The sequence below is a fragment of the Ptychodera flava genome, chromosome 10 (genome assembly GCF_041260155.1).
Source record: "Ptychodera flava strain L36383 chromosome 10, AS_Pfla_20210202, whole genome shotgun sequence".
Taxonomy (NCBI): domain Eukaryota; kingdom Metazoa; phylum Hemichordata; class Enteropneusta; family Ptychoderidae; genus Ptychodera; species Ptychodera flava.
Window position 1 is genome coordinate 18,796,474 of NC_091937.1, and position 26,819 is coordinate 18,823,292.

The following is a 26,819-nucleotide window of genomic DNA, read 5'->3' on the forward strand; positions in this document are numbered from 1 at the left end:
TGATCGCCATTCCCAACGCTGTAAACTCCGGGTCAGTAGCAGAAGCCTCCTCGACTTCACGGGTTGTCAGGGCTTGTGGTGTTGCACGTACTGCCACAAATCTCACATAGTCATCAGCTCCGTGATCATGGCGCTCAACTTTACCGCCAGGTTTCAGAAGTCGAGAGAGAGGGTCAGCCACCATCTGTTTGCCTGGTATGTGTACCACATTGAAGTCGTATGGCTGCATGCGAAGAACCCACCTTTCAATTCTAGCACTCGGTTTAGAACGACGGCCGTATATCACCTCGAGGGGTTTGTGGTCGGTCATAAGGTCGAACTTCATGGCATAGATATAAGGATGGAACTTCTCACAACTCCATACCAGAGCAAGTGCCTCTTTCTCAGTCTGAGAATATCGCCGCTCGACGTCAGTCAGAGATCTGCTGGCATAACTTACTGGTCTTAAACTGCCATCTGGTTGTCCTGGGCCAACACAGCACCCAATCCGACGGACTTGCATCTGCAAGGACAACTGTGCGTGCTGTCTTACTGAAATATGCTAGTGTGGTAGCGTCTGCCATTCGTCGTTTCAATTCATTGAATGCATTGCGTTGACGCTGCCCAAATTTAAACTTCACACCTTCATGTCTAAGTTCAGACAGTGGTTCACAGATCGTTGAACAGTGTGGGATAAATCGACAACTGAAATTGACTAATCCCAGGAAGCTCCGCACTTCGGCTGCATTTTGGGTTCCATAGCTTCAAGGACGGCTTTTACTCGTGACTCAGTAGGGCCAACTCCCTTCTCAGAAAGCAGCATTCCCATGAACTCGAGCTTACTTATGGAGAATACACACTTATCAATGTTCAAGGTTAGTCCACACAGCTTAAGTCTGTTCATGACTTGATGAACTCGCTCGTCATGCATCGCATTGTTAGGGGCATGCACAATCATGTCATCAGAAATGTTGTCTACCCCTGGTATTCCGGCCAATGACGAAGAGATTTCGTGTTGGTACAGTTCACTGGCCGAATTTACACCAAACAGGAGTCTCTTGTACCTGTATATACCACAGTGTGTCACAAATATGCAGATGTCTCTTGACTCTGGGTCCAGCTCCAGCTGATGGTAGCCCACTTCAGATTTAACTTACTGAATACTGTCGATCCATTCATAGTTTGAAATATTTCATCCACAGTGGGAATTGGGTATCTGCCTCTAATAATGGCTTCATTGGCTCTCCTCATGTCAAGACATAGTCGTATGTCCCCATTGGCTTTGGGAACGACAACCACTGGATTAACCCACCTGCTTGGGCCTTCAGCTGGTTCAATAATGTCGTTTTCCACCAACTCTTGGATTTTCTGTTCCACCTTACTTCTTAGGTTGAAGGGTGTACGCCTCAGTGGCTTTGCTACTGGTTTAACCTGATCATCGACATGTATTGTGACTTGTTTAGTGTTCAGTTTTCCAACTCCCCTAAACACTTCTGGGTATTGGCGTAGCATCTCACCTTTTTGATCAGAGATAGAGTTCACAACATCTACTCCAACCTACAGTGCTCCAAGTTCGGTAGCTGTAGTTTTACCGAGCAGTGGTACACCACACCCTTTCACAACAGTGAACTTGGCAACTGTTTTCTGTTTGCCCACTTTGATGTCACAGGAGAATCCACCAATAACTGTCAAGGGCTTGTCAGATGCGTATGGATATAACTCGGTGTTTTGCTTGTACGATGCACACTGGATTTTCTTTGCTTTTAGAGTTTTCCATGTGTCCTCATCCACAATGTTGGTGGTAGCTCCTGAATCCACCAACATGTTCAGCTTAACACCACCGATCACAGTGGGGATCACACCACTTGAGGCTTGATCTTTGATGTGAAATGCATAATCACCACTGACACTGCTTGGGTTTTGCTCAGAGTTCACGCAATTCACCTTCTTCTGTTTTGTTTTACAGACTGCTGCAAAATGATCGGCACCATTGCATTTCAAACATTTTTTTCCTCTCGCAGGGCAATTTGGGTCTTTGCCATAGTGTCCACTCTGCCCACATCGGTAGCATGCATTGCTGCTGTGGCTGCTGCGTTTGCCTTTCACCCTTTGTTTAGGCTTACGTTTGTCAACACGGTTGATGGTAACGACTGTTTCTGGCTTACTTGTTGTCAAGGTCGCCATTTGGTTTTCAACTTCTTCACACTGTCTTGCTACTGTCAATGTGTTTGCAAGTGTTAGTGTCGAACCCTCTTCTAATAACTTTCTGCGTATGTAATCAGAATTACACTTTGCAATGACCTCATCACGGATTTGGTTGTCCGCATCAGCACCAAACTCACAGTCTTTTGCTGCACGTCGTAATCTAGTTACAAATTGCTGAACCGTTTCCCCCTTTTCGTGGGTAAGGGATCGAAAACTTCGCCTCGCGTATGCTGAGTTTGCTACTGGCACAAAATGAGAGTTCAAAGCATCAACGGCCTTGCTATACTCAGTTGGCGTACCTGTATCATCCAGTGTACTGAAACATCCTGTACGTCGGGTCCAGCTAAGAGCAACAACTGTGCTCGCCTCTGTCTGGCAATATTTGGCTTGTCCGGGTCTAAAATCAAACCTTTGGCGTCTGCAAAAAGTTCGAAGGAAGCCAACCCACCTTTTCCATTGTTGACCTACCGTCGCTGCATCTCCAGCACAATCAAAGATTGAAATGACGTTTTTCCCTTTCTCACTCATTTTGAAAAGTTCTTTCGGTGATACTCCTCGTCGCCAACGTGATATGTCGCCTGGATGGCTCAGATTTAACTCCACAGACCAGATTAAACTTTATAACACATCAGTGATTTATTGAATCCCGCCATTGTTACAGTTGCAATTACCCATGAACCTCTGGTGAACAGTAAACTTTCTCTACTGATAGAGGGCGGTGTATATCAGAACACGACATCACTTGGCTCACTTTTGTAGGCAAATACAGAAGTAATAAATTTCAGCTGATTGTTGCTTTAGCGGCAAGGTGATTGCGAAATCGAAGCAACATAGTTTGGCTATGTATGGTTGGCTGTCGAATGCAGTGAAAGCGATGGCCTTTGGCAGCAAGTAAGGGAACCATCAGTATTTACGACCTGGGGGTCATTCAAAAATTGACAGCTATAGGGGGTGCTCAAAATGTTTTTTTCTTGTCTTACTCTGTCATCAATGACATAATGATTAGTTTATAATATATATTTTACTCTGGTACATGTTAAATAAAAAGAAAATAATACTTTAACAGAACAAATAAATATCAACCAGATGAAGCAAGGCAAAAAACTACAAGTAGCCTGCTACTACTAGCAATACTTATTATGAAAGAGAAGATAGTGACGATGAGAATGATATCGTTGCTCATGTACTCAATGGCACCAGAGACAGTAAAGTGAGGAGCGACAGTGATGATGCATGATGTCAATATACACTGCAAGATCCGAGGTGCAAACTTTATAGACTACCCCCTCGCTACGTATTTAAGTGTTGCGAGTGTAGCGAAGGCTAGGAAAAGAAGTCTAATTACAGAGAAATATATCAATGCGCAGCCTGTTTAAGATGGGACTATTTTCACATAGGGTGTCTTGTATGGAACAGTTCGATCTTCCCATCGATTTACATATCGTGAATAATTATTCCTTTCATAAGAGAAAGAAAGTTTAGAGTAGTAAAAGAGAGAGGGTCACCGGAACTTTGTTTGAAGGACCAGTGACCCCTACGAATAATATAAAAACTATACTAGGGTACGTTGGCGATAGATGAAAGCTTAAACATGATAAGTTTCAAGATATGTTGAGGTGATGTATGTAAATATTCAGTATGGAATACAGCAGTAAAGTTGTAAAAGAGCAGTCGCGTCATTACTCGCCAGAAAGATACCAATTTTGTAGCATAGTTAAGACGTGTAGCAAAGTGTAACCAGTCTAGGAGTAAAATTTTGTGAAAATTGGAGAAGGGGGTGTAGCGAGCGTAACGAAGTGTAGCGAGGTGTAAAGGGCTGTATGATGGTCACTTTTTACTCGCCAGAGAGACACCAATCTTGTAGCGTAGTTAAGAACACGTAGCGAGGTGTAACCAAGTCTAGGAGTAAAATTTTGTGAAAATTGGAGAAGGGGGTGTAGCGAGCGTAACGAAGTGTAGCGAGGTGTAAAGGGCTGTATGATGGTCACTTTTTACTCGCCAGAGAGACACCAATCTTGTAGCGTAGTTAAGAACATGTAGCGAGGTGTAACCAAGTCTAGGAGTAAAATTTTGTGAAAATTGGAGAAGGGGGTGTAGCGAGCGTAACGAAGTGTAGCGAGGTGTAAAGGGCTGTATGATGGTCACTTTTTACTCGCCAGAGAGACACCAATCTTGTAGCGTAGTTAAGAACATGTAGCGAGGTGTAACCAAGTCTAGGAGTAAAATTTTGTGAAAATTGGAGAAGGGGGTGTAGCGAACGTAACGAAGTGTAGCGAGGTGTAAGGGGCTGTAAGATGGTCACTTTTTAGCAAAGTTTAACCAAGTGTGGAGAATTTAATTTTCTTGAAAATGGAGGGAGAGGGGTTTAAGAATGTAGCTGCGTTTGCATGATGTTAATTCAAGTAATACAACAAAAAGTTACAGAGTGTTGTTAAAAATGTTTACAAAATTACTCGAACATATTTAATTTGAAAAGTTGTCACTTGTATAGTGCCCTGTAGCCTCTATATAGAACCTTTTTTAGATTATTCAAATAACAGAAAATTCCCCAAAACGTCATTCTTTCTTCTTCGATCAAAACCCTCGATCCTAGGTAAATTCTGTAACCTTCGTACGGAGCTATTTAACCTCGCGAAGGCATGGCACTGTGAAGCTCACCGAGCACTCGCACATGCGTAATTATTAACAACAACACTTCATATAGTACGCAAATACAAACACAGCAACTAACTTATACATCGGTAAATTGTGAAACAGATAGCCTTCCGACAGTAAGTGCATAAATTGGTTCTTAAGTATCGATGCCCTTATATTATCAGGAAGAGCATTTTCAATAAGGCATATTTTTGTCAGAAAACACTGATAGTTTCATCAAAATTTGTGACATAGAGCAGCTTTTGAAAAGGATATTATTGTATTATTGCTCTGTGACAGTGATTAACTTGAAGAGGATAAAATCATCAAAGTAAACCGCGTATTTAAAGAAATGGCATCTTTATCAAGAACAACAAGTGGAACTGAAGGAACTGAATTAAAGCGCATTGGTCGTCGCACTGCGCATGCTCCTGAGGGGTTCCCCCCCCCCCCACCCCCCCCCCCCCCCCCCCCCCCCCCCCCCCCCCCCCCCCCCCCCCCCCCCCCCCCCCCCCCCCCCCCCCCCCCCCCCCCCCCCCCCCCCCCCCCCCCCCCCCCCCCCCCCCCCCCCCCCCCCCCCCCCCCCCCCCCCCCCCCCCCCCCCCCCCCCACCCCCCCCCCACCCCCCCCCCCCCCCCCCCCCGTGACAACATATCCGAGAATGCCGCATGAGGTTACGGGTTGATTGGTATGTTTGCGATATTGTCGATATATGGCGGCTGATTTGTCACAAGCATACCACCTTTCCAAATCTAACACGCAATAAAAGGTCAATTAATCTAAGTTAAATATCTTCTGAATATTGAACAGTAATTACACGCTGGATTGAGATCACATTTGATCATGATTTCCTTGAATCAGTTGAATGGGCCTCGCTCGAGCCATGGAGCTGAGTAAACGTCAACGCGGTGACCTTCTCCATTATCGAAGCAACAACACCTCCCTTGTGCTGCTCTGGCTTGCCGATCATGGTCTTGAGTGTAATTTTTGTGTTTAGGCATTGTGCTTGTTCCTGGTCTTCATATATATACAGTGTTGATCATTTTAGTGATGTATTTTTACCGTGCTGTACATAGCATTGTGTACAACCAGCGTGACCGCGTGATCAAACCCATTTGTTCACTGTGACTGCGTGCAGTAAACTCGGCGACATAATGTGCAGAGTCTCTCAATGTTCGTAGCCTTACATGAGTTTATAGATAGAAATACACCACTGAAGTTCGTTTCCGATCTTAATATTTTACTAGTGCATGATGTTAGTCTTACAAAGGCGTTAACAAAGTGAGGGACCGCCCCATCTCACTCCAATTGAAGTTGGCAAGACTTATGTTTACAAACATTTATGTTTATCAACAAAAAAATCGCGCACGGGCAGCGCGACGACCACTGCGCTTTAAATTTCCTAAATACCACTCATACGTCATGAATCGGCTCTCCAATATATATTTCATTTGCAATTTACTCAAACAATGACAATGAGAATGCAACATCGACGATGGACAGAGAGACAGACACTGAACAAATTAGGAAAATACATGTACAGCTGTTTTGCAGTAAAACAACGAAAACATCAAGAAGCCTCAGATCAGAGTGCCGTGCACCAAAAGATGAAACTTCTCTATAAAATCATAAACATTGCGGAAGGTGGTACACGGATCGGTATTAGCTGTTCAGTGTTTCCTTACCTGCTCAGTGTCTGTTTTCTCTGAAACAACAGCACTCAATAGCTTGAAATTTAATTTTAAAGTGTACATGCAGGTTTGGTCTATGACAGTTTTTCTGAGATATTAATGTTATGGCTCAAGAAATATGAAATTGAGTTCGAACAAGAAAAGAATTAATAAAAAAAGCCACAAGATTGTTTACATTTTCCCAAAATATAGCCTTACTGGGTGGCAAACCTAAGTTGTTTAAGGAAAAGCCAAGTTGATCAATTGGTATACAAATAAACGTAGGGAGTGATCGCTCTATGACTTTAAAATTTTGTCATTTGTTTTTATGTTGTTGTTGTGCTAGTTTGCTGAACCAAGTTGATGACATAACTAATAGGCAATTGTACAAACATAATCCTAATAGTAATAAAAAATTCTAAAATAAGAAAGTATTTTCGCTGTAGTCTTAATGTCGTATGAGCAAACTGTCGTTGCAAACAGCATTTTCATCTTTTGGTGTCCAAAAAATTTAGTTTGATCCTGAAAGGGGCTGAAAACATACTCAATTCCGTACAACTTGAAATTATAAAGGTGGGTTGACCATGTCAATGAGGGAATGGAAGGGATAGGAACAGGAATACCCGTGGTGTGCCGAATATGACTCCGTTCTACGACTAGGGCGATGTTCGGCCTCTGAAATAAACCATTTCATAAACAGATTGAAATATATGTGAGATGACAGCTTTCACACCTCGGGTAGCATTCATTGATTAACCGATCGACCGGTAAGTTATATGGTTGACCAGCTTCTTTGATAATGAGTCATGCTGTCGAGCGTCTGCAATGTCGCATTTGTCGTAGAAAAGGCGATATAATCTATACAAATAGAAATAGAAATTAGGCTAATCATCAATTTTCAAACGTTTCTTCACGTTGATGAAGCGCGCTTTGGCCCTTTTCGAAATGAACAAGTTTCAACGCCGGTGAAACTTTGAGAAATTGGTAAAAACTCTTGTGAAGATGGTACTTTGCGGACAGTCAGTATTTTCATATACAAATGTCATTGTAAATGATAGTTATCTTAGAAAAGTGCCTATTTTCATTGATGTTAGATAACTTTGTGTGATGCCGATCACCTTTCAAAACTGCAGGTGGGACCTTATTTCCAATTTGCCATTTTCCGACTTCCTATTTGAGTTTAGGCGTGGTCTATGCTAAGAAGAGGCGGAGCACGAGACGAGTTATCATGACAACTAGATTGATGTCTAAGCATTCCCGCGAATATTACGATTAAGCTAATCACAATTTCATGAATGTTTCACTGTACATTCCTGGCTCTTCGACACCTAATTATGAATCAGCCTATTCCCGACAGTGTACATATTTGGAAGTATATCCGATATAAATGAAAGGATTGACATGATTGAATTGTTCATTTTCGCCACCGGTATGCTCATGCAACTTCTCCGGTGCAAAATTAATATATGAAGTTGATCAACGGGCCGCGGTCTATCATTTCGTTAAAATACTAGCGCTCCTTTCGTACCCTATTACTGTGATGAGGGAACTAATAAATTGTACATATTTTAGAAATATATTTTTTACTATAACCCAAATGGGATTCGAACCCCCACACACTCACGGCAACATCGCCTAGCTGCTAGGCCTCACACAAAACCAGTCGGCTACCGTTTCCAAGAACATTAATTTAAATAATTTTATTCAGCCACAGGAAGTTTTCCTATCTTGAAATGCCATGACGGTCAAGATATTTAACATCGGGACTGTAAAGATGTTCACCTTGACTGAGTTCCTGCTGCTCCTCCCGGTTTACGTTGAACCGTGGCTGTCGAAATTGAGATGCCAACACTCCGCTGTTATCATCTACTGAGCGGTAATATCCACCAAAAAATCAAGTCTGCGAAAGTTGAAACATTAATTGACTTGCGGGAGGTCAGACTTGTAGTCAAAACGGATGACACCACACTAGATCCAAGCACACCTGATAGCCACCACACTGGTTGATATTATTAGTGATATATGTCAACGTCACTGTTTGGTTCAATCTGATTGGCTGTTTCGAGGTGTCCATTATTTACGTTCCGGAGGGAATTCCCAATAGACCACGCCTAAACTCTAATAGAAATTAGGATATGGTTGACTTTTGGAAAGTAAGAAAATAATCAGGTGTTAGCTAAGCAGCATTTTGAAAAAGATATGATTTTCAAATATTGAATGAAGTTTTCCAAGCAAAATTCTGATTTGCCGCAATGTACCATCCTCCCTATTTCTCACACTTTAACTTGTGGCAAAATTTAATATATTTAGAAAAAGGCTGAAATGCTCTTCATCTGCTCGCCTAAAATATTTAAATCAAATTTTGATAATTACCCTTCATTTTATTTTTTTAATTGAATAGCTACATTAGAAAATGAACTGACTGCAAAGTTCCACGGATTCGATACTCGGCGCGCTTGCCCTTTTTCTTTCTTTCGTTTAACACAATACACAGTAAACCGGCCGTTACAATTTCCATTTGCACTTTTAAATGGTTTTCAAACCTATACACTCAGAGTCTAGTCTTGCGTTTAGCCGAGCGTCGTCAGTGGGTTAGAAAACGAAGTATGGTCTCCGTTCTTTCGAGTTGACAAGCAACCTTGCTATTTTACTTGTACAATAAAACGGCTTTTGTTCCGTTTTTTCATGTAAGATTTACACCCTCAGATACGCATTGTGTGTAAGGGATAAGGCGAATATAATATTTCGTTTCTTGCGTTATTCAAGTTGGAGGATATAGCCCCAATGTTTTCGCCCATAAAAGCGTCAATGTTTCTGTAACGTTGGCTCAAGCAACGAGTTTTCATTCATCTGTTCAACTGTCAGGACTCAATGGGTTTATTTATAGAATGAAATGCGTCTATTTCCTTTCATGGAACCTCACTTGAGATTATTCTTTTTACAGAAGAGGAATAGGAGAAAGATGGAATAATGGAACTTTTAATTTCCTACTGTACTTACTTATTGTTGTACTATTACAGTATGGGAAATAAACGACTGTTATACAAACTTGAGAAGAGAGCTGGGAGGGTTATATTGGTAGTACATGTTACGGTTTCTTCTCTCGCTTCCTTCTTTCACGTCAATGGGCTATGTATGGATTTACTTATTAATTATTTTGTCGCTGTTCAGACATTTAAAATAATGAATGATTATTTACAGTTTCCACGTTTTTAGATGTATCACTTCAATACTCGGAGTTCTGGCAACGCTGATTTGTACATTCCAACTTTTCAGACAGCAGCAAGATATGTAGTTTGTATAACGTACTTCTACAATCGGATATAGTATTCCTTCATCTATATAGGAATACCGAAAGTTTGCCACAGTTCAAAGCGCAGTTACGTAGTTTTTTAAATGATAAGTTTAAGAAAAAAGGCTTCGATTAGATTTCATTTGTTATTGTTAACTTTCGTATTTATATTAAATAAAGTCAAATTTTGTATTTTCCTTATCTTTGCACTCGGAAGTCTCTGATGTAAATTATGATTTCAAATGGCAGAAAATGTAAAATATGTAAACTATTTACAACCTTGATACACATAAACATCGATCTCGTCATCCCTGAGAGGAGAGAGAGAGGAGAGAGAGAGAGAGAGAGAGAGAGAGAGAGAGAGAGAGAGAATCGAAAAACCTATGGAATATACTTCTTGGAGACCAAACCTGCTAAAATCACCTTCAGCTTTGCTATTTCAATACCAAATACAGTTTTAAATTACCATATAAATGCTTACTAAATAACCACATTGTATACTCTATGTTCCTGAAGGTATAAAATAAGAACAAGTTTTTTCACAGTATTTATTAATTTTATTCACGTCATCACAATCTGAATATATAATGGTACTGCACTCAATGGAACTTTCATGCCAAATTTCAACCAGCATCGGAAGTGATTGTTGTAGGGATATTTTTACCAAGATCGACAAAGAAAAATAATAAAAATATCAGAATTGTTTATCTCATTCTAACATGCAATGTATGTATGAGAACATTTGTAGGGATTTGCAAACCTAATTTCCAATCAATACAACGAACTATTTCTGTATTTTTTCCCGTCAAAAATTCCGAAAAAAACTTCACAAAAACACAAAATTGAAGATATTTCTCTGAAGCTAGAGCCTCTTATGTTATATAGAGAACTTTTTGTGACATATGTGTTGATGGAGGAGGACATCTTTGACAACCATTGCAGGCTAGCCTGACCAAAAATAGCAAAAATAGCTGCAAAAATACTTGATTACATATGTCATCATAATTTTGACATATTAAATTAAGATCATCCATGGGAATATGTCTACTGAATATCAAAGTTATCAGACGAGTACTTTTTGAGAAACAATTATTTAAACCAAAAATGACAAAAATTTTCCCAAAATACAAAATTGTGGATATCATCAGACTTTCAATACATCACATTTCGATAAAGCTTATGAACCATTATACCAAATATCAAAGATATCATATGAGTAGTTTTTTGACCCAAAATTTGGAGAAAATCCCCGAATATTACCAACAAGAGAATTTCACTACAATTTTGATAAACTTGACTATAGTCATCCCATGGAACATGGATACCAACTTTCAAAGCAATCGGACAAGCCGTCTCAGGGAAAATTTTTTGACTAAACACTGAAAAAAAAACAAGTCATTGACAATGACATAGTCCCCACTTGTAAAAGGAGTATTAGTCTTGATGGGGCAGGGGAATGGGGTCATTAAGAAGTATCACTGTGGTGTATATGCTGAGATCTAGTGGCACATAGGTCTATGTCGTTGTTCCAATTTGAAACACATGAGGCATGTCTAAGTTGTGGTTCTAAATCGGGAAAAAGATAAGACCTCTAGCTGTATTGGCCAGCCAGAAATACATATGTGCATAATAAATGAGGTACAAGATGTGACATCTGAAGGTCTAACATCCTATCAAAATTGGAGGGTATAGAACTTGCAGTTACTGAGTTATGCATATATATATATATATATATATATATTATATATATATATATATATATATATATATATATATATATATATATATATATATTTATGTGTGTTGTGTGTATGTATAACCAAGGTCAAAGGTCATCGAGGTCACGTGACATTTTCAAAAAAATTGTATTGCTAATTAATCCCTACATAACAAAAATCAGACCTCTAGCTCTATTCGCTTGCCCAAAATTAGATATGTGCATAATTAATGAGGTACAGTATGTGCCGTCATAAGGTCTCCATCATACCAAATATGAAGGGTGTACCACTTGTGGTTACTGAGTTATGGACAAATATGTATATTTGAGGTCAAAGGTCATTCAGGTCACATGACATTTGTCAAAAAAATTGTATTGCTAAGTTATCCCTTTTTACCAAAAATCAGACATCAAGCTCTATTGGCTCGCTCAAAATTAGATATGCGCATAATTAATGAGGTACAATATGTGGCGTCATAAGGTGTCCCATCACACCATATATGAAGGGTGTAGCACTTGTGGTTACTAAGTTATGGACAAATATGTATATTTCAGGTCAAAGGTCACTGAGGTCACGTGACATTTTGTCTAATATCTGAGATATCTGCGTGAACGGATGGACGAACAGATGGACGAACGGACTGACATGACCCAATCTATAAGCCCCCTTGACTTCATCCGGGGGACTAAAAACTGTGTCACTCCATCCTTTTTGCAATATGAATACGATGAGAAACTAAATTTTATTTTTCTTGGCCTTATACATGGGAGTCTATGTAGAACTGCTTTATACATGGGAGTCTATGGAGAGCTGCCTTATACATGGGAGTCTATGGAGTTGTAAACTAAAAAGTCCTCTAACACGGCCAAAATTCGCATTGTGAAACAAATCGACGTGCATCTGTATGGGGTAGGGTACTGTCCTTGTGCAAAGTGTGAAAGAAATTGACCACGGCATGTCTGAGATATCTGCGTTAACGGACTGACGCACAGATGCACGGACGGACGCACTGACAGACTGACAGACAGACATGACCCAATCTATAAGTCCCCGACTTGCGTGGGGACTAATAACCCCAAAAATGCAAACATACATGTTCACCTCAATTTGTACACTCCTTACTCTGTAACTTACTTAGTATACCTAAAGGAACCTGCGTACACCACGTTTCAACCCAATATGACCTAAGGTTACAGAGTTTTAGCAAGCTGCCGCATTTTCCTTTATTCCCTAATTTGCATATTTTTGGCACTGACATTTGAACATGTTCTCAACTACACCCCTTGGTGCACCTGTACGTGAAATGCTAAGATGGTAGGTGCTGCGGTTTAGGAGTTTCTAATCTTAATTGACATACATACACACACACACACACACACACGCACACACACACGCACACAAACACACATACAGACAGACATACATACATACACAGATATGCAAATGAACTGATTCATCTTTATAAGATAGCCTCTCATTGATTTTATATATATACCAAATGTGAGGTAAAAATGTTTCTGTTTCCTGAAAACCATGGCTTTTTGAATTTAAAAAACCTAAAATCTTAGAAAATTGCAACAAATTTGCCTGTTTTCATTGAAAAATTCAACAAGTGAAATTCCACACTGAAAGATCTACATCTGTACATCATTTTTTAGGAACTATGCTACGACGTGTTATCAAATTTGATGCAGTATTTCTTAACTAATTACGCTTATAAGTAAATTTCATTAAATATGCAAATTAGACCTTAATTATCATGATACCGGTAAATGTCTTTGAACACTATTACAGGACTAGATTTTGTAAACTTTGCAGAATTTCTAAACACATCATCTTAATTATGAAAATTCATCAAATATGCAAATTAGCAAGTAATTGACTTAACACTGCTAAATGCCATTGCACACTATGGTAGTCCTGGGAGATCAACATCTGTACCACATTAGTCAAATTTGATGCAGGATTCCTTACATTAAACTTATCATAAAATTCATTAAATATGCAAATTAGCAATTAATTGACAAAATACTGATGTAAATCTTTGTCTGTTATCAGAAGTTGTGTGAGAAACACCAGTACTAAATTTCGTCACCATCTTTCTAGAAACCTAGCTTTTCAAAATTCACTAATCATGCAATTTAGTACTAATTATTCACGCCACGCCAAAAACAATGGTTTTGCATATGTATTTCATAGTTTTATGTCCTTGTACCAAGTATGAAAAGAATTGGCTCAGGCACGTCTGAGATACCTGCATGCACAAATGCACAGACTCATGCAACCATAAGTCCCTCTCTGAACTTACCTCCGTGGGACTAATGTGTGTACACAATGCAACAAGACCTCTAATATGTGATATTTCTTTGGAAAAATATCATATAGAAAATATAGTTTTACTGTACATAGAAAGGTAACTGATATTTTTTGGAGAATATACATTTTCATGACACGTAAACGTTTACTTAAATTTTTCTTGAAAACATTAATGCTTTCTATGATAAAATACGCATAATATCTCTGACACATTGAAATTGGTGGGATTCAAGATTGATCAACTTGCCATTTGGCACAGTGTATGAATGTGATATTCAAGATGGCTTACATCTATTTGAATATATTTCAATACATTTTAAAAAACACTAGAGACACACATACCCGGTAGATCATCCTACGATATGATAGAGACAGAAATACATGTTATGCTGTATAAAAGCTTGTTAGGAGGTTTTATTACCATTAAATATCTGTATTACATTGTAAAAGAGTGATACACAATCAACCAAGTGTTCTTACATATGCAGGCCTTGGAAAAAACTAACATATATTTTCCACAATTACAAAGGTTACAAATGCAATGTAATTTGAACTACTGGAGGAATCAATTAAATCTTACATATGTGAGGAAGTTTCAAGTATACATCAGTGTACAGCTGATACAATGTCAATCCTGCCAATTGGGGAGATCATTATCCCATGTAAATCAGCATTAAGTATTGTGATAAAAGTCTTTACTGTGTAACAAGAGAATTTCACAATACACAGCTTTAATACTTGGCTGCATATTTTACAGGCATAATAGTGGAGGGCTTTTTCCAATTGACAATTGATGTCATGAATACATTCATTTCTAAACAACATGGAAACTCTCTTTAATGGTTGTGACATATTGGTAGCATAAAAGTTCTCATTTGTAAGCAAGTGAAATGGCAGTGGATAGAGCTCAGCTGTGTTATGTAGAGTGTAGAGACTATTTCTGACACTTATTGATGAAGAGGGTGGAAATCTTTGCTAGCTCATTTCAGGACAGCTGTAAAAATTCACAATGTCACATTAAGATCATCCCTAAGAACATGTCTGCCAAATATCAAAGCTATCAGATGAGTAACTTTTGAAACACAAATATTTTGACCAAAAATGGCAAAAATTGACCAAAAAATACGAAAATTGAAGATTTCATCAAATTTCAATATATCACACTAAGACAATCCCTAGGAACCTGTATACCTGATATCAAAGGCATCAGACAAGTAGTTTTTGAGAAACACATTTTTTGACCAAAAATGGCAAAAATAGCACCAAAAAAACAAAATTGCAGATTTCGTCATATATTCAATATATCATATTAAGTTTATCTGTAGGAACCTGTCAGATGAGCGGTTTTGATGAAATAAAGTTTTGACCAAAAATAACAAAAAAATTCCTTAAAAATACAGATTTGCATATATCATCACAATTTGAACAAATCTAAGTGGGTTATCCCTAGGGATCTTTATAACAAATAATAAAGCTGTCTGACCAGCGGTTATTAAGAGAAGATTTTTTACCAAAAACGCCTTTTTGGCACTAATTTGGATATTTTCAACAATATCAAAAACTTGAAAAAATTGGTTTCTCAAAATCATATTTTTCATCTACACAACAAATATCAAATCAGTAAGTATGGTGGTTCTCAAGATATTTGAGAGGACGGACGCCTCACAATTAGACATACATATACATACATACATACCGTACATACATACATACAGACGGACGCCAGACGGATACCCATCCCAATAGCTTCTATAGACTATAGTAGCTAAAAATAAGCTCATTCACACTAACTGCAGAGCTAAAATAGAATTTAACCATTTGATTCCATGTCTGTTCTTTTTAAAGTTATATTCCTTGGAATACAAGTAAACAAGTAATGATAACATATATACTTGTAAATCTCTATTTTTCATAAGCTTGTCAGACTGCTAAAGGTGTGCTTGTGATTTTCTGATAACATGAATTTTAACTTATTACAAGCAATAATTTGATCTCCAAAGCAAGCTTCAGATGTAGTTTTCAGCTTTTGCTCTTGATAATGGAATGGGACTTCATGTACTGTATTCACGAGTTAGTCCAATTTGCAATAATCTGCAACATAAATCTCTGTACCCTGTCCACAAGTTGACATTGCCTGAAATCCATATCGCACAAGCTTGAAGATATATCTCCTTGGAAGCCATCATTGTTTACAGCCGGGGGGGGGGGGGGGGTCAGAGGAATATGAAGGGGGTCACTCAAAATATTGAAAGCTATAGGGGGGGGTTACTCAAAATGTTGAGAGAAAGAAGGCGGTTACTCAATTTTGGTGCAAAATGTATTGAAACACGTACCTCTCAGATTGCACCACTTCACACATCAATTTCTAAAATTTTTACTCAGTAAAATTACACATTGAAAACACCTCTGAGATTACGCCAAACTGTACCAATGCACACTACAATTTCTCAAATTTTTCCATGCAAGGGAGATGAGCAAGCCCGTCGGACACTTTCCCCATCAGCCTTCCGCATGTTCTTCAATCAGTACTTTCAAAGTCTACCCTATCAGATATCCCAGTGAGGACCCTGTTATGATACCCATCCATATTAAACAATACTGTATGTGGTTGTATACTGGTTATAGTGTGACCTTTGACATCTATGTTTTGTTGTGACTTTGAATTTCATTTTGTTGGTTTCACCTTTTTCAACCGTCATGAGATAACCAATGATTATCTAGCAGGGTACACTAGGATTTGAATGGTCTTTACTATTGCTGTATTTATGTAAATTATATAAAATACATGTATTGAAATTTAAGTTTTCAAAAGTGAGGGGGAGGGGGTCAGTCAAAATTTCCATGTAAGAGAGGGGGTTACTCAAGTTCATCATGGTTTTGGGGGGGGCGGTACTTGAAATTTTAGAGTTTCCGACAAAATTCCTCCAACATCCCCACCCCCCCCACCCCCCACCCCCCCTTAGGCTGTAAATAATGACAGCTTCCAATGAAATTTGGGCTGCAGTGTAGCTGTATCTTTTGATGAATTTTTCACAAATTTTATAATATCAACTCTAGTTTCTTGTTCTTCTTCTGAAAGCTTACTGGGAAACAAAGTACCTATATATATCATACATGTGCACATTGCAATGTTATTGACCAGTATATGTAAATCTGGGTCCTGATTGACATGTACACCTCTGGAGCAGAAAAATTGATAATGGAATGTTTATAAACAATCATCACAAGTGACAATTACCTACAGGTTTGTTATTATACTACAGAGATCACCATGATACTGAGGGGAGGCATGAAATAATAATTGTGTTTTCTCAGTGCTCTGAAAGTTGAATTTTTCCTCTCTTTGAGCTGGACTACCTTAAACAGTTCTGTGTACTAGCTGTAATATGATGATGCTTAGTATTGCGGGTTATATCTGTTAAGTTGCCCACTGTTTGTCTGTGGTAGGTGTAGTGGTTTAGGAGTTTTTGATCCCAACATACATGTACATACAATCTGTGTGCTGAGCAGTGTAAGGGTTCACGTCTGTCCACCATACTGACTAATAGGAAATCCTCTACCAAATGGAGATGCAATCCCACTGTCTTCATCTTGAGACAACTGTCCCTGGTAGTTGGTTCCTTTCTTTGCGTGGTAAAATGCTGCCTTGAAGTCGGTTTTGGATTTATCTTGCTTCCTCTTCTGCATGGATATACACACCTGTTCCCTAACATAGAAATAATAATAAACTCATGGAAGACAATCATGGACCAATCATGGAAGATAATAATTTCTTCTTCACAAAAAAGTTAGTTTATTTGTGTGTTACATATCCAAGAATTCTTGTGTACAAAGAACAAATAAATTTATTTTGTCTCCGCTAATGCATGTTTCTCTAACCTAGACATCTCAACCACACTTTTTCCTTCTTGCTCATGTCATATGTAATAGATTGGCTACAACCAATGTCCTGCACAGTTTAAGAATGAGGATTGCTATCACATGCATGTTGTGTATAATTCTGGATGGATTAGTGTTAAGCTGATGCACCTGCATAGTTGCTGCTGGCAATGTCAATTAAAATACAGCAATGTATCACTTATGTTTTTGTGAACCTGTGTTTTAATTAGTATTCTTGTAATTGTAAAGATGCTATACATGTGTAGCTATATAAAGACAACTAACATAAACACTTTGTGCAAGTTACAAGATACCACTTCCAGCACATCTTTGCAACAGTCACTTGTGTACATATACTTGGGTGCAAGGACTGAAATGGAAGAAATTTACCGTTGTTTGATCATTTCCATTCATCTTTCGTTATAATGTCATGGTCCAAGTCCAATTCAAAGCCCTCCACTTTGTCTTTAACGCTCTTTGTCAAGGTCAATGATATTTCTCATCCTTGATATTGCAGCATTCACTGCTGATCCTGAATTGTAAACAGATAGACTCATGATTACTTATAACTCTTTAAATGACAATGATAACCGGAATGATTAAAATACATTTGATGATGGGATGTATTGCTGGATGAATTGTAAACACTCTGTATGTCCTTAACCCTAATGATGATAAGCATTACACACATGTAAACGTTATAAATCACGTGTGCATACCAGATGTATTCTCTCATTGGAATATATTTCATCATAACAGTTTTATGGATCCTACGAATGAAGCTACATGTATTGAATGTCTAGTCATGTGCATTTATCATATCATCTGCATTTCACTAGGCAATTCATAGAGTGCCAAGTCTAAAGAAAATTTTTTAGCAAATTCAGCTAAAAAAGAGAAAATAACTTCACCAAAATGTGTAAGCCATGATTATCACAACAAAATTACTGATTAAATACTAGTAGAGGTGTAATACATTTGATCTACTCAAGAGGGTATTTTAAAAAGAACTACAACTGTGTATGACAACAGCAGTGTTTCCGCTGCCACTCGCAAGAGCGTGAAATGGGAAATGAAATGTCTGCAGATTGGGAAATATTTTTCAACTATCCTTCGCAAAACTGGTTAGTGCTATTTTTCAGGGGGCTGATCGAGAGTGTAGTTAAAAGGCAGAGATATTTTTCAACATCCCTGGGTGGTCATTCTTTCCTCGCTTTAGTGTGCAGTCTCAGAAAACTATTATAATCAGTAACAAGTGATATGCCATGCTTTCAGATGGCTGCATGCAATGACCTTGTTATTTTATGATGACAAGTGCTTTGTAAACAATGCTTCTAACATAGTCAGGAAACACTGATTGCAGTGTATTTTCAAAAACTAAGCAGACAGCAGCAGCCAATGACAGCAAGGGTGGTGAACAGAATGAAACCAGTGTTTCAAAAACCGGCACCTTAGAACACTTCTGTGGCAACCTCAGAGGCAGCTATAAATGAGTGCAGCATGGTAAACTGTCAATTGGATGACGTCCTGAGCCTAACTTCATGTAAATGTTATAACCTATGCAAATACAATGACCTAGGCCTATCCACAAAACATTATTCAGCATCGCAGGTGACCCTGGGCTAGCCAGAATACACATACAGGTACCTGCTATGGAAAATGACCCAGGCCTATCCTGAATACACATAACGGTACATATTTTATTGAAAATGACCCACGCCTTTCCTGAATACGATACAGGTACAGACTGTTTGTATTGATGATAGGCCTTGGTCATCTCCCATTTTGTATTCTACATAGGCCTGAGTCATCTTACATGTACATACTGTGTGCATGTATGTGTATTGTGGATTGGCCTAGGTCATCTTCCATTGCATTTTATATATTATGTGTATTGTGGATATGTCTGTGCCATCTTCCATACCATGTGAATGCATTTGGATTGAGGATAGGCCCGGGTTATCTTCCATACCGTGTACATGTATTTGTGGATATAGGCAGGGGTCACTTTCTGCCATGATGTGTAAAAGTACTGAATATAACACTGTATTGTGGATAGGCATAGGTCATAAATTTGCATGAAGATATAACTAGGATGTTGTCCAGTTGAATGTTTACAATGCTGAACAACAAGCAGCACACTGTGACATGCTAAGTCGTGTTCGAGTACAAGTAAGCAAAAAAGATAATTGCACAGGCTGCAGAGTTGCAGGGTAGGAGTAGTTACAAAAAAAAGAAAGTGTGCCAGGAATAGTTCGTTGAATTTCCATGGCTAGTGTTTGAATAAGAGAAGAGTCAGCTTTTTTTCTGTAAGACATGTGGCCAGACAGGACATTTTAACATATACACCCAGTTTGATTTTGAAACTAAAGCATTCACTGTTTGGACTACCAATAGAAAGAGGCGACTGTTTACACCTAGTGTACAAAATGTAATTACCAGTACACCTTCTTAAAGTGAACAGTTGGTGTAAAAATTAGACTCTGTGATTGGAGAACTGAAAGCACTTGATGACTGAGGCAGAAGCTATGGATCTTTCAAAGGAAACATCTTGAAGTTACCCTGTCAATGATGTAATACTTGTGATACATCTTGATACATTTACAAAAGTGCAAGTCACATAAGTGTTTGGCACACAGGAAATAAAATTTGTTGTGAATGTTATTAAGAAAGCAGTTTGTTCCATAAAAAATAGTTGTTTATTTACATTGCCACTGATTATCAGTCGTTCAGGATGGTCCTACTTAAATTTTTAAATCACAAATGGACCTGGTAATGTATTACCTTGAATGTAAATGATTATTGGACTAGTTTAATGTCATCTTGCCATTGTAGCAACTGATAGGACCCACCTGAGTATACAACTGTCAGTTGGATAAAAATCATAAATGCAATTACATGTAATTTGATGGCTATAGTTCTGGCTAATCAATTTTGGTCTCAATTAGCCATAATGGCTTAGGGGAAAATTTAGCCAGTGGAAACACTGAACAGTGTAAGTACAAACCTGTGCCACAGCAAGGACCCATTGTCTTAGGAAAGTAAATATATTGATGAAAGACTCCCTCAATTCCACAGGTTTTTGCTCTGCATTGATGTCAACACCACGATCTCTGTTCAGTTTGGCTGTTTGCATAGCCACACACTGTGTATTTCCTTTGCAATGGAGGATGGTATTGTCACTATGTTGCTTTTCACCTGGTTGTCATTGCCCAGTATGCACTGCCTCAGCAAGGGATCTTGAATCTGATTAGGTGAAAAGAAAACATTAACTTGAAGCATGCAATGTAAATATTATCTCCTGTAAGTTGCTGACATTAGGGATGACCATTAGACCTTGGGAGGGGGGGGTGGTCACAATGAAATTGTGAAAATTTTTTTTTACTATTGTAAATTTCTGAAATTTTTTTTTTCCAATTGAGATTAGCTGTGCAATTTTTTTTCAGAGTAAATTTTCAGATTTATAATTTTTTTAGTTTGTCGCTGTCTGAAGATAAAGAGGGCAAAGATGTGGTGCCAAGCACCACAAGCGGCCACGCAAGCGGTCACGGGGGGGGGAGGTCAGGAGAGGGGTGTCCCCCTGCTGCTGTTGGAGCTTTTGAAAAATAGAGATTAAAATGGTGTTATTTGGTGGCACTTGGGGAGTATTTTTGCGGGGGGTGGTCAGGAGGGGGTGTCCCCCTCCTGACGTTGGAGCTTTTGAAAAATAGAGATTAAAATGGTGTTATTAGTGGCACTTGGGGAGTATTTTTTGCGGGGGTGGTCAGGAGGGGGTGTCCCCTCCTGCCGTTGGAGCTTTTGAAAAATAGAGATTAAAATGGTGTTATTTGGTGGCACTTGGGGAGTATTTTTGCGGGGGGTGGTCAGGAGGGGGTGTCCCCCTCCTGCCGTTGGAGCTTTTGAAAAATAGAGATAAAAATGGTGTTATTTGGTGGCACTTGGGGAGCATTTTTTTTCGGATTACACATCTTCCTCTGAAACATGGTCTTCTTGCTCCTCAGTAGCTTCCTATAGTTTTGAAAATTGACTATTTTGGTTTCCTGGCTTCCCTTTCTACTGCGTGGTGAAATGCCTACATTCACCCCACCAAACATCATGCATATCTCATGATTTACAATTGATTTTGACAAGCTGAGAAGCTAAAATAAGCTAAATAATAAGTTGAAATTTGCTACACAAAAACGATTATTCATGCAGATTTATTCAGTATTTGCTATCGAGAAACTTTCAAAGTTCAAGCCTTTGGTGTTTTGTGTTGGGATTTGTTGGATAGATGGCATTCTACGTAGTGTATTGTTGAATGTTAAAACATGTGTTGCTGTTGTTTTTTGAGGCTGTTTTTTGAGAAAAAAGAATTGAAAATGCCTTTTTAAAAGCAAAATAATACATAATGACTTGATATGTTGATTTATCATATTGACGTGTTTCTACTTGTTCACCCATTCTTGCATTCATCATTGCAATAAAATGCTGTGAAAAAAATGAAACTGATGTGGCCTGCATCTGTTTACCTTGATCTTAAAAGGCAAATACAACTTTCTGTCTTGACAACCATACCATAGTTTCAATGTTTTACCTAGTGTACCTGCTTGGTTTGTACGCAGGAAACAAGTAGAAAACGGGCTCTATAATTTCATAATTTTCAAGTGATCAGAATACAAAAGTCCTGAAAAGATAAGATAATCACAACTTCCAGTATAAGGGATACAGTCACTCTAAATGTATAAATTAAAATTAAAAATGTGCCTTGAGGATGTACTAAAAAAATACAGAAAGTTGCTTTCTGTCGGTAAAATCTAAAAAAATTCAAAATTTTAAAGACTTTTGCAAATTTTTTTTACGCCTTTGTCTTCTTATTTATTTTTTTTTTTTTTGCAAACTAGTCTGAAGATTTTTTTTTTCCTAACTTTTCTGCTCTGAAAATTTTTTTTTCTGTTTTTTGACCACCCCCCCCCTCCCAAGATCTGAATGGTTCGTCCCTTAGTTTACATCAGTTATTCTAAAATATGGCTTTTTATATGCAAGATAAGACAACTTGATTGTTTATGACTTCTGTAATTTAATTAAACTATAACTTTGCCCCAAACCCATTGTATTCACTGGTGATTGTGGACCTTTTTAAAGGAACAGGTACATAATGTAGGTCAAGACGTGTATTCAAGCAAGTAGCAATATATTTATTTATATATTTATTTCAAAGGAAGACCAACAGGAACAAGTCACATTAACAGGCTCCATAAAATATACATAAAAATATAAATGCATAAGGTACAATAAAACAATAAACAACACAACAAACTATATGAAACCATTAAAAATATGTACATATTTAAGCATGACATTCTGACCAGGCATCTGAAACTTTGACAAGATAAAGTGATGTCAATGGCAGGGCTGGAAATGCACAATTCATTTAGAGTAGCCATATATCTTTGAAGAGCCAAGTACCTAAATACATTGAGTTTTATACTGCGAGTCTAAAAACAATGCGGGTTCTAGTACATGTAGTTTACTGAGGAACATCAAAATTAATATGAAACATGACTGGGGACAATCATACACATTATTCTTATATTTCTAAAAAAATATAAATAATTTCCAATGATAAAGAGGCCAAAGGTTCAAACGCTTGCAGAATTCTTCATAATTATTTCGGCTGTAAGGATGCTATGTTTGAAACAAAGGAACTTCATGAATTTCATTTGCACTTGCTTTATTTTGTCCTGTTGTTTTTTTTTGCCAAGGAGACCACACTAAAGACGCATATTCTAAAATACTTACATGTATTACATAAGTTATGTACAAAGCAATTGATGTTGAAGAAAGTATCCGCCAAATAAAACAGAGCATGCGAAAAGCTTAACTGATAATGAATGAGACATGTGCAGGAAATTAAAAATAAAAAATAATTAAAAATTTAAAACAAATCTTACCTGATGAAGGATTTATTAAAGATCAGTTATCCATCTTTTGCTTCTTGTTCCTTCTAAGTTTCACATACATGTACCTCTGAGGCTTTACGACCAGGGTACGTGAGGTATACTTACAGCTGTAGGCAAATATCAATGAATACAATTAGAATCTTGCAGATAATCCTATTCCTCACTGTCTGTACAATGGATACTCAACTTTATAATCATGAATATATGGGTCAAATGATTAGTAAAATCATTCACTCATTCATTATGTATTACCATGCTATATACATCTCATTTAATTGGTCGAGCTGAACCATGTGACTGACCACAAATACACAGCAATGGTTTGTTTTTATGTCCGTGAAAATGAATAATAATGCTAACATTGTAACTTTTCAGCAAACATGTAAATTGTCAATTGTACAAAGATCAAAATAGTGACAACATCACTGTTCGCTCCCATATAAGTTATCAAAACAAGTCAACAATTGTATGAAACATGGACATACATACAGACAGATTGACATACACAGACTGGCACAGAGTGATGACATTGACCCCAAGTGTGCCTTGGCCCATGGAGAGTGATAAAGATATAACAAACAGCTGAATGTAATGATAAAATAGTTAAGTATAGGCCTATACAGGCACTGAGAGTGAATACGTTACAGCAATTTGATTAGTTTCTTTTCCTTTTCAACTTCTGTGATAATCTTTAAGACAATCAATCTGCAAGGCAGTTTATGTATTGACAAATATGCTATCTTTTACAAGCACACAGCAAACTGTTCTTGATTTTTCATTTACAATATTTGACATAGACTGAAATACATAACATGCAACCAATGTTTACACTTTGCCCATACACCAGATACATGGAGAAATTTCAACATACAATCATCAACTCAGAAACCCTACAGGGAAAAGTAAACATTGTTTTCTTCCAGAACAGCTGGTGCATCCACATATGGAACAACTTACAAACTTAACCAATTACACAAGGATGATGACACAAGAGATAAAGTTAAACTGTGGTGAACTTGACTATTCCTTTCAAATCCTTAATTAACTTGACATCTTAAACTAAAATACACTGCATGGTTAATTGTGTGCAAAAATACATCGGGGTGGACCATTTGATAAGGGATGGTGTCTGAAAGATCGATGAGGTACATTATCTTTTTTATCCGATCCATTGTACATTCTGTTTTCCCCACCTTCCCACCTTTTCTTTTGTCAAACCTTCTCTGGCTGAATTTTTATTGGCATTTGTTTGGAATTTTTTCAAAATCTGCCAGGATTTTTTTACTGCATTTCAACACCAAATACAGTTTACCATATCAAATGCTTACTAAATAACCACATTATATTCTCTTAGTTCCAGTAGGTATAAAATTACCAAAAAAATCTTAAAAATACAAAATGAAAGATATCCCAGTAAAACTGAGAGTTTCACAAAGTTGCCCCAAAAATTCAAAATTCCGGATTTCAACTTAATTTCAATATATCTTATTAACAAAAACCCTAAGAACTGGTTTACAAATATCAAAGCAATCAGACTGGTAAATTTTGAGAAACAAATTTTTTGACCAAAAATGAGAAAAATTGCCCCCAAAATACAAAATTGCAGATTTCATCCTAATTTTAAATATATCTAATTAACGTAAACCCTAGTAACCTGTACACTAGATATCAAAGCTACCAGATCAGAAGTTTTAGGAGAAAAAATTTTGACCAAAAAAGGCAAAATTGCCCCCAAAATAAAAAAAAAATTGCCAGTTTCAACATACCTTCAATACATTATATTGAGATTAATCTTAGATACCTGTATACCAAATATCAAAGCTATCAAATCAGTAGTTTTTGGATAAAAAAAATTATCAAAAATTGGGAAAATTGCCCCAACATTGCAAATATGACAATATCAATACAATTTGTACAAGCGTGACTGAGTTCATCCTGAGGAACATGAATATCAAGTTTCATAGCAATCAGACGAGTGATTTCAGAGAACAAGATTTTTTTACTAAAAACGGAAAAAAATCCCTAAAAATACAAACATGCAAATTTCATCCCAATTTTTGCACACATAATTTAAATTACCTAAAGAAATCTGCATACCAAGTTTCAACCAAATCTGACCAATGCTTACTGAGTTTAGCCATTTGCAGGATTTTCCTTTTTTCCCCTCATTTGCATATTTTGGCACTGACATGTTCATTTGAACAAATGAAGCACTTGTGGGCCAAATTATACTTTTTAAAAAAATCTCCAGATTTGCCAAATTTTAGGGTGGGCATGACCGTGCATTGCCTATTACATGCCTTGATGTGAGTGCAAATCAGTGAATTGATTTGAAAAGGAATATCTGGGTAGTTAGTGGGTCGGTTAACGATGTACTGACTGGTTTCCATGGTGACCCAGGCCAGTGAAGCACTTCAATGTTTTCTACATCTAAGTAGACGCTTAATGATAGATGTAAAATATACATGCACACACTTTTTTTTTACTTTCGTTACTGTTAAAATCCGTTTGATGTTGGTCGATAATGGTAAAATTGTTTGAAAATGTCCTGCATATAACTACATTGTAAATGTCATATAGCATTTGTAACCATGAAGAGGCATGTAATAAAAATATTGTTGCCTGAATACATGGGTTTATGTGCCCTCGCAGCAGGAGACAATTTGCCCTCCTGGCGTCAGGCATATTGTCACCTGTTCTCGGGCACATGAACCCATATATTTAGGCAATAATATATATTATATCAAACCAGTATATTGATGGTGTAAATACAGCGATCCGATTGGTCGAGACGCGAAAAGAACCGCGGTATATTGGCGATATACCACGGCTGGCACACGCTCGAGCTCTCAGCTTGAGCAAAAATCCGTTTTTTGACGTTCCACACCACAATTTCAATATACTATTATGATATAATAGCAATAAATCACACCCAGCGACGGTATACCACGAGATTTTGACCAGTTCACTCCATATATACACTCGCTATCGCTCGTGCATATATGTCGTGAACTGGTCAAAATCTCGTGGTATACCATTGCTAGGTGTGCTTTATTTTCACATGGGAAATTTTTGTAAATCTTGATGGTTTTCTAGGGTTTGTTGATAATATCATGAAAATACAAGACTCTGCCTCGACCATTAACATTTATCTATACGCTTGGGCAAGACTGAAAGCCAAAAT

At 37.7% G+C, this 26,819-nt stretch overlaps 1 protein-coding gene across 1 annotated transcript; it reads right to left on the minus strand.

Moving 5' to 3' along the window:
* Positions 1–1,536: 1,536 nt before the first annotated feature.
* On the minus strand, positions 1,537–2,712 carry LOC139141533 (uncharacterized). The gene has a single exon (XM_070711127.1). It carries the CDS (start codon positions 2,710–2,712, stop codon positions 1,537–1,539), a length of 1,176 nt encoding a protein of 391 aa, XP_070567228.1.
* Between the last annotated feature and the right edge of the window lie 24,107 nt (positions 2,713–26,819).

Excerpts from the sequence above, each read along its gene's own strand:
- LOC139141533 (XM_070711127.1), bottom strand. The coding sequence starts at position 2,712 with ATGAGTGAGAAAGGGAAAAACGTCATTTCAATCTTTGATTGTGCTGGA.